Raw genomic sequence first — 16643 nt, forward strand, 5'->3', positions numbered from 1 at the left:
AATTCATTCTAAGGCTTGTGAGATTTAACAAAGAAGTCTAACACCCCTTTAATAGGCAGATCAAGTCAGGATCACTGTTTTTTGTCTTTACAGAAGACTCACGCAAGGCTTTAATTCACCAACTACAGTGGTATGAAAAAGTATCTGAACCTTTTGTGATTTTTCAAATTCCTGCAAAAAATAACCATCAAATGTGATCTGATCTTTGTCAAAATCACACAGATGAAAATACAGCGTCTGCTTTAACTAAAACTACCCAAATATGTATAGGTTTTCATATTTTAATGAGGATAGCATGCCAACACTGACAGAAGGGGGAAACTAAGTAAGTGAACCCTCTGCCTAAGGAGACTTTAAACCAATTTTTACCAAACATTTTAAGTCAGGTGTGTGCCCAATCACTGATGAGTTGTTTAAAGCCACCCTGCCCACTATAAAGCACACGCATGGTAAGAAATGTCTTGATGAGAAGCATTGTCTGATGTGCATCATGGCTCAGTCAAAAGAGCTGTCTGAAGACCTGTGATTAAGGATTGTTGACTTGTATAAAGCTGGGAAAGGATACAAAACCATCTCTTAAAGTCTGGATGTTCACCAATTGACAGTCAGAGAAGCTGTCTACAAAGCGCAGAATACTCAGAGAGGTAAAAAAAAAAAAAAAACCTAAAGTGTCTGCTAAAGACTTACCGAAATCACTGGCGCAGTCCAATATCTCTGTGCACACATCAACTATATGTAAAACTATGGCCAAGAATAGTGTTCAGGGGGGGACTCCATGGCCAAGCCACTGCTGTCTAAAAAAACATTGTTGCTTGCTTAATGTTCACAAAAAGGCACTTGGACACTCCACAGAAGTTTTGGCAAAATATTTTGTGGAATGATGAAACCAAAGTTGAATTGTTTGTGAGTAACACACAACATCATGTGTAGAGGAAAAATGGAGCAGCTCACCAACATCAACACCTCATCCCCACCGTGAAGCATGGTGGAGGGAGCGTCATGATTTGGGGCTGTTTTGCTGCCTCAGGGCCTGGACAACTTGCAATCATCAAAGAAAGAATGACTTCAAATGTTTATCAGGATGTTATGCAGGAAAACCTGAGGCCCTCTATCAGACAGTTGAAACTAAAAAGGATGGATGCTGCAACAAGAAAATGATCCAAAACACAAGCGTAAATAAACTTCAGAATAGTTTCAGAAGAACAAATTACACTTTCTGGAGTGGCAAGTCAAAATCCAGACTTGAACCCCATTGAGGTGCTGTGGCATGACCTAAAGACAGCGATTCATGCCAGACATTCCAGGAATCTGACTGAACTACAGCAGTTTTGTAGATAAGAATGGGCCAAGATTAGTCCTGATCGATGTGCCAGACTGACTGAGACTTCGTTCTCAGAATGCAGGTCTACTGGTAGTTCCCAGGGTCTCTAAAAGTACAATTGGAGCTAGACCCTTTAGTTACCAAGCTCCTGTCTTATAGAATCAGCTTCCAGCTAATATTAAGGAGGCCAACACAGTCTGTACATTTAAGATTAGACTAAAAACGTTCCTATTTGACAAAGCTTATGGTCAGGCTCTTTGAAAACTGACTGGACCCACAGTTCAGTCTAAGCTGCCCTAGGAGCTATAATGCTGGGGAAAGTGCACCCACTGAGTCCTATCTCCTGTTTTTCACTCTACCTACCACTTGTCTTTACTTTATTTCTCTTTTCTAATTCTAATATCTAGTTGACTAGTCTCTTCATCACTTGTCACCTGATGTCCCCTTCCCCCCCCTCCCCTCTTGGGCAGGGGTGAAAGGTGCATCTATAGCTTGGCAGTCCTGGGAGTGGATCTCTCCTGACTGTGGTTCTCCCCAAGGTTTCTCTTTTCCCACTGGGTTTTTGGAGTTTTTCCTTTCCACCATGGAGGGTCTAAGGATGGGGGATGCCCACAACATGAACTCATGTAATTCATCTACTGAATCTGACTGTGTATCAAATTGACTCTGTAAAGCCCTCTGAGACAACCTTGTTGTGATATAGGGCTATACAAATAAAATTTAAATGAAATGAAATTGATCTGCAGCTATAGGAAGCGTCTGGTTGAAGTTATTGCTGCCAAAGGAGGGCCCACAAAATATTAAATGTGATGGTTCACTTACTTATTTTTCCCCCTTCTGTCATTGTTTGTATACTATCCTCATTAAAACATTAAAAACTATAAATGTTTGGGTGGTTTTAGTTAAAGCGGACACTAATTCTTCATCTGTGTAGTTTTGACAAAGATCAGATCACATTTGATGGTGATTTTATGCAGAAATGTGAGAAATTCCAAAAGGTTCAGATACTTTTTCATACCACTGTATGTAAAGTGACTGTTGCCACTGGGAAGGTGTACCCACAAGTCTTTGCTCTATCCACAGGGGCAAAGACTTTATGAAATACCAAATGGTTAAAGGAGGCTAAAATCTTTTGTTATGTCAAATATGCACCAAAGAATAGTCGACCTGACGCAGTCAGTTCAGAAGTCAATATGTACATGCGGCTCCCAGTAATGACTATTTTGCCGAAACTAGGTCGAAATCAAGGGTGTAGGTTTGCATAGGGACGGTAGGGACATAACACTACCAACTTTTCAGGATGCTCAAATTGTCCCCACCAACTTTTAAGCCAACCTTATTTGCATTATATAATGACTTCAGTTATATTGGTAATTAAGACTGTCTCCAAATATGCTGTAGGGATATAAGTGACCCTCCCATTATTAAGTGAATTATTTTCATTATGTTGAGACTTACATTTACCCCGTTTCACTGCCGAGTGTGACAGTCCATTTTTCCCCCTCAGATTCACGTTTGATTGGCTGATTACTAGGACCCCCAACACACACCCACACAAACACACACACACACGCACTCACAGCCTCAGCCCGATGCCTCCTCCTCCACCCCCTTCGAAGAGGAGGGATATTAGGAGTTTTTTTCCCCACCAGCTGCAGCCACTGTATTTAATGTAAAAAGACGTCAGTGTCGTGGAGGTGGGGAACACACCACTAACTTTGCTACTGAAAGTCCGACCTGTATCAGTGTTAGCATAACATTAAACTGTGTGAATTTGCTAGCCTGCAAAACTGAGGTTTATCCCTTTCTCCCCAATTTTTATTTTTATTTCATTTATGTGGTTTTAAAGCAGCCCAAAGGAGCTTTCTTTTTTTGTTGTTGTTGTTGAGTTTGGCTGTGCATGTGGACAAAAGCAGCAGTGTTTTACCGGAAGGAAGGCTGATTTTTTTTTTTTTTATCCCTTGCTAAGAGTTTTTGTGTGTGTGTGTGTGTTATTTCTAATGTATATATTTATATATTATATATATGTAATATCAATTTCTCAACAATGTTGAGTGGTCTTAAGACAAATGTTTATTTTTTGCATTCCTTGCCGACCCCTGGAATACGCTATGAACTAAAGGGGAGAAAATAAACGGACATCGCCAGGGGAAGGCAGCAGTTTGCCATACCTGCGTCGAGTCTGCCGAAAATGCAAAGAAGAAGAAGAAGAAAAGGAAACGGAACAACCAATAGGAAGTTGACAGGAGGCTGTTGGTCTGTCGCTAGTATTGCTGCAGAATGTATAGAAAACTTTTAATTTCGGTCGTCATCCTTTTTATATTCTACAATGATTCAAGTGAAGCACAGAAGAAAAAAGAGGTAATTATAATGATTGTCATTGTGAGTGGGAATCTTATAAACAATGTACGAGACAATTTCGTGGCATTTCTACTGCTTGAACGTTCTTTTTGTGTGTGTTGTGTGATGTTCAGCTAACAGCAACCCGTTCTTAAATCACAAGATTCTGCTGTGTGTATCTGTCTGTATGGAATTGAATGAAAAGGTGCGGATATCAGTTGCTTAAGTTAACTTTATAGGGAACAAGTTTAACCCATGCATTCGTACTGTTATAGTTTGCAGTGGATGTATACTTCAATGTAAAAAAACAATTCATTTAATTAACATTACATATGCATCTGCTCGTGTCAATCAAATTTAAATTATCATCTTGTACAGGCTTCTTTGAGAAATACAGCTCGTTTTTTTGGTACTCAGTCATTGCCTGTTCATTATGCTGCAGAAGGGAGCAGTACCACACAACCTAAACTGTTGAAGGTTTTTAGAGTTCCTAATCTCTTATCAAGCCTCCATAACTCTTATATTGAATGGGCTAAACTGTTTTATTGGAAATACAAAGCAATCTAGAGTTTGCATCTTGTTTGCAACTGTTGGATTAAATGAAAGCTTTTGTCTGTGTTTCTAATAGACTCTCCTGTCTGAGAAAGTGACCCAAATGATGGAGTGGACCTCCAAGCGTTCCGTCATTCGAATGAACGGGGACAAATTTCGCCGCTTTGTGAAGGCGCCTCCCAGGAACTACTCAGTTGTCATTATGTTTACAGCTTTGCAGCCACAGAGGCAGTGCGGGGTCTGTAGGTATGAAGCAGACAACTTAATAGGCCTTTTGCAACTGTATTCTCATTGTTTCAGGCAGTGGCGGTCCTGGCTACTTTCGCGCCCTGGGCGAACCACCCCATCAGCCCCCCCCCCCCCCCCCCACCGACATCCGAACTAACCCCCCCCCCCCCCCCCACCGACATCAAACACAAGAATGTGTTATGTTTTTTACGTTATTTTATTAAAATAGTCTATCCCCCGCCCCCCTCCTTGCTTTTCCTCTGAGAGTGAGTGAGACTCGTCCTGCTCACTCACTCTGCAGTTGCGAGCAGCTGATCCCCCTCCCGTCTCCCCCTGCCTTTTCTTCTGACTAGAGCCTAGTTCGGGCCTAAAAAATCCAGCCCGACCCGACGCGGCCCGCTGGTATTGAGGCCTGACCCGGCCCAAACCCGATCAAATAACTAGATTTGCAGGCCCAAGCCCGAAAAAAAACAAATTTTTTTTTTAATTCGTTAGAGTGAGGCGAAAAAAAACGCATCAATTTATTTTCATTTCTTCGAGTTGGCAGAAAAAAACTCAAGTTTTCTTAATGTTTAAATAGTCTACATATTTTTATATCATTATAAAAACATTTACACAACGAAATAACGCTGGGAAAGTTTAATATTTAAAAAAAAAAATGCGGTTTTGCAGACACACAGAGGAGAAGATTCAAAAGGATCACATTTGTGTTGCCTTTGTGTGCATAAATAAGTGTCTTTCGTAACGAATTCACAGTTGTCAGAAAAAAAATGCAAGTTTACTCAATATCTAAATAGTGATATGAGAATTATAAAAGCATTTATACAACGAAATAACACTGGGAAAGTTTGTTAAATATATTTCTGAGTGTGTAGGATATTGTTCTCACATGGACGCGCCTCTCTGACGAGAGGGAACAGCAGCAAAAAAAACAAAACAAAAAAACTACAAATGCTTTGAAATAACATTCTTTATTGTAATGACAACGATACCAAAAATAAATTATTAAAAAAAATACAAATGAAATAAAAGCTTTTAAACTGCTGGCTGGCCTTGACTGCAGTCTGCAACTTGCGGCCTCATGTCCTGCTCTTTATTCCTGTGAAATAAGGGAAATAACTAGACCGGCTCGGGCTAAAAATGGCGATTTGAACAGCAGGATATTATGGCTTACTTACACTGTTTATATTTTTTGGTCGTCGTCGTCGTGCAGGAATAAGATTGCGTCCACTGGCAGGTTTCAGTGACGTTCTCCGCTGATCTATTGTGCGGCCTGCAGCGCTGAAAACTCTCTCGCAGCTGCTGCGGCTGATGCTTGCAGGGATGCAAAACACTTTTTCTTGCCAACTTGGAAAGTTTTGGGTATATATTTGTTGCATTCGACGAAGCCGACACAGTTTTTTGTTGCATCTTCCACGATCAATTGAAATTCTTTCCACACCTCACTCCTACCGGTGCATTCTTGCCTCTTCCATTCGCCCGTCTTCAGTTTGTTTTTAACTTCTCGCTGCTCCATATTGAAAAAGAAGTACCACGAGGATGAGGAGTTGTGGAGTTGTGTACATGCACAAGGCGCCAGAACAGGAGAAAATGAAAAAGAGGGCAAAGAGCGCAAGTGCTACAGCGGGAGGACAAGAAGAAAAAGCGGGCGGCGCCACAGCGTTCATGCGCGTGCATGCACAAGCAAAAGCGCAATACAGAGAGCCTGCTCTCTATTTTTTTTTTTTTTTTTTTTAATATATAACTTATTAGTCCGGCACGGCACGATTTTTTTTTTTTTTTTTTCTCTCGAGGGCGCTTGTGCGCCCCCAAATAGATTGCGCCCTGGGCGGTCGCCCACATTTCCCATAGCAAAAACCGCCTGTGGTTTCAGGTGTCGTTCATGATTACATTTTTCCCCCAAATAATCATGTGTATAACACTAGAGGAAATTTCAGGGCTCCGGACTAACATTTTTTACTAGGAGCACAGTGGCCCCAACGCAGCCTGAGCTGCGTGTCGTCCGATTGCGAGACGTCCGAGTTGCATGGACTCCAAGGACCCACTCAGACCTGCTTGCAGGCCTACTATTGCCTTTCCTCTTTCAAATGAGACAATAGTTGGCTTTTTTGTGCAGCAATGAATGACTAAGCATTACGAGGACAAAAAGATTCAATTTAAATGCATGTTTCATTTCAGACAAGCAGATGAAGAGTTTCAAGTGCTGGCCAACTCCTGGCGTTATTCCTCTGCCTTCACAAACAAGATCTTCTTTGCATCAGTTGATTTTGATGAGGGATCGGATGTTTTTCAGATGGTGAGATGAGACGGATAGTTTTTAGTCTATGTTGCTTTTCAGCATTTACCATTTACAGCTGGTAAAGTGAATTGGCTCCATCTAAGTAATGTACAGGAAGCTCAAAAAATATTTTCTAATATAGTTATGTGTGAGCAAAACCCGAGTTTGCAGATCCCTCCTTGCAAAAAAATATAACATTTTGTAAGCAAAATGTTAAAATTGTCTGAATTACCTGTCATTAGACTTTTATTTAACCGATTGGAAGACTTGGAGTAAGGCTTCAATCAAAATTTTGCTAGCATCTTGAAAACCACAAACTTCAAGTGTCCATATTTCTAGGTGGTCTAATGTTTAACAAAATTACTCCTGGTATGATGAATGAGTTGGCAGGTGTGTAAATGATTGGTAATGGCCATTTTAGATTGAGCAGATACTGTAAGTCCAGTTTCATTGGGACCTTACATTTCGATGTTTTCTGTTGCAGCTTAATATGAACTCTGCGCCAACATTTATCAATTTCCCTGCCAAAGGGAAGCCCCGTCAAGCTGATAACTATGAGCTCCAGGTCAAAGGCTTTGCAGCTGAGCAGCTGGCGAGGTGGGTGGCAGACCGGACTAATGTACAGGTATGTGTAAAGCCTTCAAATGGAAACAAATAGGCTTAATTTACACGGATGTAAGCTTCGTATATCCTTTGAATGCTGTGAGGAAAAAGACAAATGAACATTAAACTTAAGATTCTCATCAAAGTACAATCCAAACAAACAAAAAAGTAAGTCAATATCAAAGCTGGCCATTTAAAGCCAAAGGAAAAGGGGTCAGATTTTAATAAGCAAAAGCTTCTTCCCTACTCCTTTTTGGACATGTTGATTAAATTTGGTTATTATTTATTACTTTTTCTATTATTGTCTTAACTATTGTTGCTGTTATCTTAAGTCTCTCATTGGTTTTGTGTGATTTCTTTTAATTGCTTTTTTTATTTGTATTTTAAAAAAAAAATTCTCCTAACACGTGTCCAAAATAAAGTATTCTTTAGTTTAAGGTTCACTTTTTTTCCCTCCTTGTAAATCCAATTTTTAAAAACATAATATATATTGTTGTCCCCGAGCTAGAGGATCGGAATCGGGTAAAAAGGCTCGGGTTTTTAATTAAAATTGTTGTGCTGGCTAAAGTCTCCATTGTTAAGAGCCAGTTGACAGTTTACAGTAAATTACTGCCACGTTGTGGTCATTATAATTCATTGTATTCATTGTGTGACACAGTTTAGAGCACAAACTCATTCACTTGCACAGTACACAGCCTGTTGGTCTCATTGATACTGATGAGTGCTTTATGTCCCCTTTCTGCCAATGTCTAGAAGTATTATACACTGCTCAACAAAACTAAAGGGAACACTAACCTAACACGTTGTAGATCTGAATGAATGAAATATTTTTATTAAATACTTTGTTCTTTCCATAGTTAAACGGGCTGACAACAAAGTAACAAAATAGCTATCTATGAAAATCAAATGTAGCAACCCATGGAGGTCTGGATTTGGATTTACACTCAAATGAATGTGAAAAACACACTACAGACTGGTTCAACTTTGATGTAATGTCTTTTAAACAAGTCAAAATGAGGCTCGGTAGTGTGTGTGTTCTCCGCGTGCCTGTAAGAACAGGATGAGCACTGCCAGAGCAATACAAAATGACCTCCAGCAGGCCACTGGTGTGAATGTTTCTGAACAAACTATTAGAAATGCGCTCCATGAGGATGGTCTGATGGCCTGACATCCTGTAGAGAGCCCTGTGCTCACTGCCAATCACCGTAGAGCTTAAGAGGCATTTGCCATAGACCACCAGAATTTACAACTATGCCACTGGTGCTGTGCTCTTCACCGATGAAAGCAGGTTCAACCTGAGCACTTGGGACAGACGTGAAAGGGTCCGGAGATCCCATGGAGAACGTTATGCCGCCTGCAGCATCATTCAGTATGACTGGTGTGGTGGCGGGTCAGTGATGGTAAGGGGAGGCAAATCCCTGGAAGTACACACATACCTCTACAGGTTAGATAATGGCAGCCTGACTGCTAACAGGTATCGGGATGAAATCCTTGGACCTACGTAACCTACGCTTGTGCAGTGTTACCTAGGTTCCTCCTGGTCCACGACAATGCCCAACTTCATTTGGCTGGAGTATGACAGCAGTTCCTAAAGGAAAAAGGAATTGATAACATTGACTGGCCCCCACATTCGCCAGACCTAAATCCAATAGAACATCTCTGGAACATGGTTTTCAGGCCCATCTGGCGCCGCCAGGTTGCCCCTCAGACTGTCCTGGAGCTCAGCAATACCCTGGTCCAGATCTGGGAAGAGAGGCCCCACAACCCCCTCCGTCGTCTCATTATAAGCATGCCCAGGCATTGTAGGGAGGTCATACAGTAACGCAGAGGCCACACACACTACTGAGCCTCATTTTAACTTGTTTAAAAGACATTACATCAAAGTTGGATCAGCCTGTAGTGTGTTTTTCCACTCTCATTTTGAGTATAACTCCAAATCCAGACCTCCATGGGTTGATACATTGGATTTTCATGTAGGCCTATAATTTTTGTGTGATTTTGTTGTCAGCACATTCAACTATGGAAAGCACAAGCAAGTTTTTAATAAAAATATTTCATTCATTCATATCTACAATGTGTTACTTTAGTGTTCCCGTTATTTTTTTGAGCAGTGTACATCTATACCAACATGTTAATATGCAGTTTATGTGTGTTTATGGGTAAAAGCTAGATATATACATATATTAGGGCTGTCAAAATTATTGCGTTAACGGGCAGTAATTAATTTTTTAAATTAATCACGTTAAAATATTTGACGCATTTAACGCACATGGCCCGCTCAAACAGATTAAAATGACAGCACTGTGTAATGTCCACTTGTTACTTGTTTTTCGGTGTTTTTCGCCCTGGCGCTGGGGTGCGACTGATTTTATGGGTTTCAGCACCAGATGAGCATTGTGTAATTATTGACATCAACAGTGGCGAGCTACTAGTTTATTTTTTGATTGAAAATTTTACAAATTTTATTAAAACGAAAACATTAAGAGGGTTTTCATATAAAATTTCTATAACTTGTATTAACGTTTATCTTTTAAGAACTGCAAGTCTTTCTATCCATGGATCGCTTTAACAGAATGCTAATAATGTTAATGCCATCTTGTTGATTTATTGTTATAATAAACAAATACAGTACTTTATGTACCGTATGTTGAATGTATATATCCGTCTTGTGTCTTATCTTTCCATTCCAACAATAATTTACAGAAAAATATGGCATATTTTATAGATGGTTTGAATTGCAATTAATTACGATTAATTAATTTTTAAGCTGTAATTAACTCGATTAAACTTTTTAATCGTTTGACAGCCCTAATATATATTTCCTGAGACAGTCAGGAAATTAGAATATTGTGTATTCTAATTTCCTGAGACAGTCCTGTATATATACACAGGACTGTCTCAAAAAATTAGAATATTGTGTATTCTAATTTCCTGAGACAGTCCAGTATATGTGTGTTTTTTGGGGGACATTTAATGTTAGGTGGCTGTCGGGCAGTGCACAAGGAAACTCGCTGTTTTGGGCAGTACACTGATTTATATATTTTTTTTAAAAATTAAAGCTTTAAAAAGTATGAAAAATAATCCAGAAATACAATGGCCTTGCCAAAGGAAACAAAAATATATTCGTGTTATACTCTGCAACACTCCCAGAAAAAAAAGGAAGTGGAAGTACGGTACTGTAAACACTACAGTACTGTAACATGTTTGGAACTTTGGTTCAAATTAAAAAAAAAAGAAAAAAAATTCCCAGTATTGGATCGGGACTGTGTCGACAGATTCTCAAAATCGGGTGACTCAGACTCGGGTGCAAAAATATGCGAGCAGTACATAGCTAATAATATACATATTTTTGGGGGGCAGTTTTAAAATGAACATTTTTTAAATGTCAACAATGTCTTTTTACCATTGCTGGTATTTGTCTTTAAATGCTTTTTGAGGAATATTGACCTTGTACATGATGTTTTGCCTTTGCTCATTTAGTTCATTCTTTTCAATTTTGGTTCAAATTTATGCTAGTATGCAATTTAAAAAAAAAAAAAAAAAAAAAAAGTGAATTTTAAATGGGAAGCGTGGTGGGAATTAAGAAATTCTCTTCGTTGCACTCCTTTTCAGGAATTTGTTTGTCCTTGTTTTTTTTTGTTTTTGTTTTGTTTTGTTGTGTTTTATTTTGGTACTGTAATGTGAACCAGTTGAAAACTAATGAACTGTATCTGAGTCATCATGGATGCAACAGCCTGAAATGAATAAATAAATATTTTTTTTAAATGTGATTTTGATGACCAGACCACATTTCATTTTATGGGAACTTAATGGAGCAAGAATTTAAAATAATTCAGAGGACTCATTTAGTTTTTCTTCCCTATGTATTGGCTATTTTCATATATTTCTCACTTAAAAAAAAAAAAAAAAAAAATCTTTCACCTGTTTCTGTGTTAAATGTTTTGTTTTTTGTTTGTTTTTTTAGATACGAGTCATTCGTCCTCCAAACTATGCTGGGCCTCTCCTCCTTGGCTTTCTCCTTGCTGTTATTGGCGGACTGGCATATCTACGAAGGAACAATTTGGAGTTTCTCTTTAACAATAATGTTTGGGCCTTCTCTGCACTGGTAACCATGACTGGAGTTCCCCTAAACGAGGACCTCTGCCAATTTCATTTTCTAAACCTTTATAGACATGTCAGAAATAGTGTAGTTTGCGGATTCCTGTAAAACGCAAATCAGTATGAGAGTGCATTTTGAAGTTCTTGGTCCCCACTTCCTCCCTAATGACTGAACAGCACACAATTTTTTTAAAATGCTTTTAGATGGTTCCATAACTTGTAAAGTAACAAATCCAAGTGGGACCAATCAGCAATTTCAATCTGTGAAAAGAAACATGCAAATTGACCAAATTTGGACATATAGTGACAGTATATATTGTACGTATATGCGTAAAACACACAAAGCAGTGGCTGACATGCAAAACAACTAAGATGAATGTAAGAGATTTGAAGCTGGAATTTGTGGTAAAATTGCCATGTAAGAAAAATGATATGTAGCTTCTTACACCAGAACACACTGAATTATAATTCTTTTGTTTCAGTGCTTTGTCCTGATCATGACCTCTGGGCAGATGTGGAACCACATCAGAGGACCCCCATATGCACACAAAAATCCTAACTCGGGCCAGATTGTAAGACGCTTACAGACTTGTTATGATCAAGAGTTGTTTGCAAGCTTAACCATTTCATTGTTACATTTTATGCCTTTTTTTTCCCAGAGCTACATCCACGGCAGCAGTCAGGCACAATTTGTGGCTGAGACACATATTGTCCTACTCTTCAGTATCCTTCACCCATGCACATTCTCTGTTTTTGTGATGTAACCTAATTTTAGACTATAAACTGCCACTTAAGCTCTCTTCATTTGCATTATGTGGCTTTATGGATTTTTTTTCTGCAGGTAGGTAAACAAGCTTTGTTTTCATGTTAACAATAAGGAAATGCTTTATTTTCATTTAATTTTGCTCCCCAAGCCACATTTTGACAGCGCATGTAGCAAATTTGTACACCTTTAATGATGAGGGCTGAGACATATTTTATGGATTGGAAATTTTCACAGGTTGGCTCGATCTGATCTGTGAATTAAATTTGTATAAGAATCCAATACTGGATTAGCCCCAGCATATTATATATGCGGTGTTTTTGTCCACACGTTGATATACTGACTAAACCTTGACCTCAATCCTCTGTCAGATGCTGCAGTTACTTTGGGGATAGTGCTTTTGTGCGAAGCTGCCAACTCTGAAACAGACATAGGAAAAAGAAAAAGTAGGGATACTCTTCTTTTTTCATCAGTTGCAACTTTTGTTTCATTTAGTTCTATTGGACTTGTATTCCATGCACCAACAACACAAGAGTTATAGTTACAGTTCCTTCTATAATGATTGGCACTCCTGATTAAAGGGCTGATGAAGATGTTTTCAGATTTTGCCGTAATTTTCCATTCTAAACTTTAGGGCTCCAGCTATCGATTATTTTAGTAGGCGATTAATCGATGAACTAGTTAGTTCGAATAATTGAGTAATCGGATAAGGAACATGAAGAATTAAAATACCTGAGCTGAGCCTCAAACGGTATTTAAAAAAAAAAAAAAAAATGAGGATCTATGTACAACAAAAGAACAATTGGCTAACTTACATAGCAAAAGTGCACTAGCTTAAATGCTGTAAAATGCTAACTTTTTTCTGTTTTTGTTGTTGTTTTTTACAATACTCTTAACAAATGTTTCAGACACATATTCCCATAAAAACAGCTAAATATACTTATAAAATGAATGCATTAAAAAACATGATCTCAAACAAAAACTTAGCTTACGTTGGTCTTAACAGGGAGCAGTTGGATTCAGCCATGTGAAATGAGGCAGACCAGAGGGCAGTGTATCCACCCTAATCAATAAAACTAAATGCAAACACTTTCAAAACAAACCATTACAATGCAACTTTGATTAAATGAATACTCGAAGCAACAAAATTTAATTTGAATATTTTTTTCTAATCGAATACTCGAGTTAATCGATTAATCGTTGCAGCACTACTAAACTTTGGACGAGTTCCTCAAAATGGCTGTGTCATTTCAAATGCGTAACTTCAAGTAGAATTTGCGTAGGGCGAGTTTTTCAGCACGCCGTCAATCCTTCTTCCCAAACGTGGAAGTGTAACGTCATTGACGGAACAATGATGGACTCGATACGCAGTGAGCTTAACACCAGCAACGGTATCACTGCTATTTATTGCGAAAGTAGCCATTCAGGATCGCTACTTAGTGACAACAATGATGGCAAGGGCTCCTAGGAAAGGATAATTACAATTAATCCGTACATGTATGAACCCGAGGTGTCAGATGACAATGATTTACTTGGCACTGTTGACGGTGGTGATGATGCTGACTGGTGGCTTGATAGGTCACAAGGGAAAGAGTGGTAGGCCTATTTCTCTCTGAATCTTTCTCGATCAGTTTGTGATATTATTCATTATCAAGAGTGTTATTAATAACGGCGTTAAGAGTATAATCATGTTATTTTTTTCAGTAGTGAGTTATTAACTTACTTAACCCATCTTTGCAACGCCGTTACCGTTACTGAAGATGTATCCCTTTATTTCAAATCATTTCAGCTTTCTTCCTAAATAATACAGTATAGGACCACAATGAGGAGGGTATGGGGTTTAAAATCAAAACTTTAAAGGGATCTACGGATAGAAAGACATGTAAATCTTAAAAGATAAATATTAGTACGAGTTGTAATAATTTGATGATAAAACCCTTCTTAATGTTTCCGTTTTAATAAAGTTTGTCAAATTTTAAACCAAAAAAAATGAACGAGTAGGTCGCCATTGTTGTTGATGTCTCAGGGCAGTGACGTCACACGGACATGCTGCCGGACTTCCACAGTGTCACTCTTTGACTACATAAACATGTCGTCGGTGCTGCCCTTCCATTTTGAACCCTAGCGGAATATTAATGAGAAGGACAGCCCTGTCGGTATTTCACAAAACGAGCAGCAAAGCTAAATGTACACGAAAGACGGGATGAGTTGAGTAGCATACATGTGTCAAGTTCGCTAGTGACAGCTGGCACTCTCCTGCTCTGGTGACGGAGCAGGAGAATGTTTGATGTCAAAAAATTTTTGCAGATCTTCACGGTAAAGTATTGTGTCATCCAACTTATTCTAATGTTATTATTGATATAATTAGCATCCAGAGCTGTCGTGTGCTTTACATATGAGTAGGGTATAAAGTGAAACAGCAGTTTGATTATTTTTTGCATCACACGAAAACGTTGATAGTTTGCATGTACTGAGATGTCTAATGACGGCTTACCTTAATTTTGTCACGTCAATGATCATCCTGCTGCTGTTCTCAGTTCATCAGATGTTGCGGCCAAATTGTTCAAATTGGAAGGGCAGAACCGACGACATGTTTATGTAGTTAAAGAGTAACACTGTGGAAGTCCAGCAGCGTGTCCATGTCACATCACCACCCTGCGATGTCGACAACAATGGCGGCCTACTAGTTAAAGTTTATTAGTTTAAAATTTTATTAAAACGAAAACATTAAGGTTTTTATATCGAATTAGTATAACTCGTACTAACATTTATCTTTTAAGAACTAAGTCTTTCGATCCGTGGATCTCTTTAAAGGAATAAGGGAGCTTTAGTATACGTATACTGGCAATTTGAAAATTGAATCTAAATATGCAAATCACAAAATATGACATCGGTTGGACCCAAGCTCTTTTGTGCTGGAGGTACCTTACGGACTGCCGGCCAGGATGTGTAACTCAGAACTTTAGTGCAAGTAGCTGGTATACTGTACACGACAGTACTATGGTCTCTATGACATTACTACTTAAGGCAACAGATCTAATGTCGGCCTAAGACTTGTTGTCACTACTGTTCCAACTTCCAAAACACTCATAAAGATATTTGTGTATGTGTGTCAGTTATGAGCGTTGCAGGTATTGCTCTGGTGATGCTGTTCTTCAGTTGGCTGCTGTCTATTTTCAGGGCAAAGTATCATGGATACCCATATAGGTAACTTTTGTATAATTTTAGCTTCCTGGACAGTTATGAAAATGTCTATTCTAAAGTACTAAAATTGTCTTTGTATTCTTTCCAGCTTCCTGATGAGTTAGGCTTGAGCAGCATCTTTTTCCTGACCTTAAGAAGCCAAAGTGCCTCCATTGTTTTATTTTCTATTGGAGCAATGTCACCATGTTGTCACTGTTGACCTTATGCCTCCTATGATCAGATCTGTTGAGCCAAAGACGTGTGAGGGCACTTTTCACACACATTCACACACAGTGCTTTACACACAGGTACAGATTTTGTCTAAATGAGTTTATTGTACTATGGAATTGTGAATAATTGTGTTTTCGTAATTGGGATAATCTGATTCAATAATGGTAAAGAGAGTTTTATGGTGTGTAACACTTATTACTACTGTGTGAGAAGCATAATATGGGGGAACAAAAAAAGTTTAATTGCACAAACAAATTGTCTTTTATAATGCTAAATTATTCACATACAAGGTGAATTACATGTACTTTTCTGTTCAACACCAACAGATAATGATAGTTAACTAATAAAGAAGTTTGGGATTAAATATGTTTTTCTTTTACATTGTCCTGTAATTCTGTGCATGCAAGCAGCAGCTATTTCGCGCAGAAATTAAAAATTTAGATATGTTCTGGTGAATCTCAATAAGACTTAGCATGCATCACTAGGGATGTGCAATAATTAACTGGAAATTGATCAAAACCCCCATTTTGAGCCCTTATCAGAGGTAAAACCGCTGTTGGTTATCTCTGTTAATTACAGAAAAATCAACCGCAGTGAAGGCCAAGTTATCCCGGACGCATCTGTGGTACAGATCCACCAAGTTAAAGCGGCGGAGCCGATCCGTTTCCATTCTGTCATATTGTTCAAATTATACCGGCCGCATATGCTATTTTCTATTTTTGCCGAGTCTCATCTGTCAAAAAGGGCGGAGCCAGACCTGGAGTCAACAGGCCAGGTGCTTATTCATGGTTTAAACACCAGCGAACATGGAGGATGAACGCTTCATTATGTAGGTGGTCAGGGTGTCACAAACCCATGGTAAAAGCAAAAAATATTTTGGAAAAAATGTTGAGTCAAATCAAGTCCACCTCTCTCTCTCTGCTTCTCTGTTGAATACAGACTCTGTGTGTTTGTCGTTGTTTTTAATGCATCCAATGAGAGCTCAGGACAGGACTGACCTGCCAGACCGCAGTTGCCCGCAGCCGGTATGTTTTGTGCTATTTTTG

The 16643-nt window shown here is 38.8% G+C and overlaps 1 protein-coding gene across 1 annotated transcript; it reads left to right on the forward strand.

Moving 5' to 3' along the window:
* The first annotated feature begins 3514 nt into the window (after positions 1 to 3514).
* LOC130923594 (magnesium transporter protein 1-like) lies at positions 3515 to 15950 on the forward strand. Its single transcript, XM_057849365.1, has 10 exons — positions 3515 to 3682; positions 4290 to 4459; positions 6620 to 6737; positions 7204 to 7344; positions 11287 to 11427; positions 11903 to 11992; positions 12080 to 12143; positions 12555 to 12629; positions 15300 to 15390; positions 15476 to 15950. The coding sequence occupies exons 1-10, from the start codon at positions 3602 to 3604 to the stop codon at positions 15489 to 15491; spliced, it is 987 nt and encodes a 328-aa protein (XP_057705348.1). The 5' UTR covers positions 3515 to 3601; the 3' UTR covers positions 15492 to 15950.
* Positions 15951 to 16643: the final 693 nt, after the last annotated feature.

This window comes from Corythoichthys intestinalis, chromosome 11 (genome assembly GCF_030265065.1).
Source record: "Corythoichthys intestinalis isolate RoL2023-P3 chromosome 11, ASM3026506v1, whole genome shotgun sequence".
Taxonomy (NCBI): Eukaryota; Metazoa; Chordata; class Actinopteri; order Syngnathiformes; family Syngnathidae; genus Corythoichthys; species Corythoichthys intestinalis.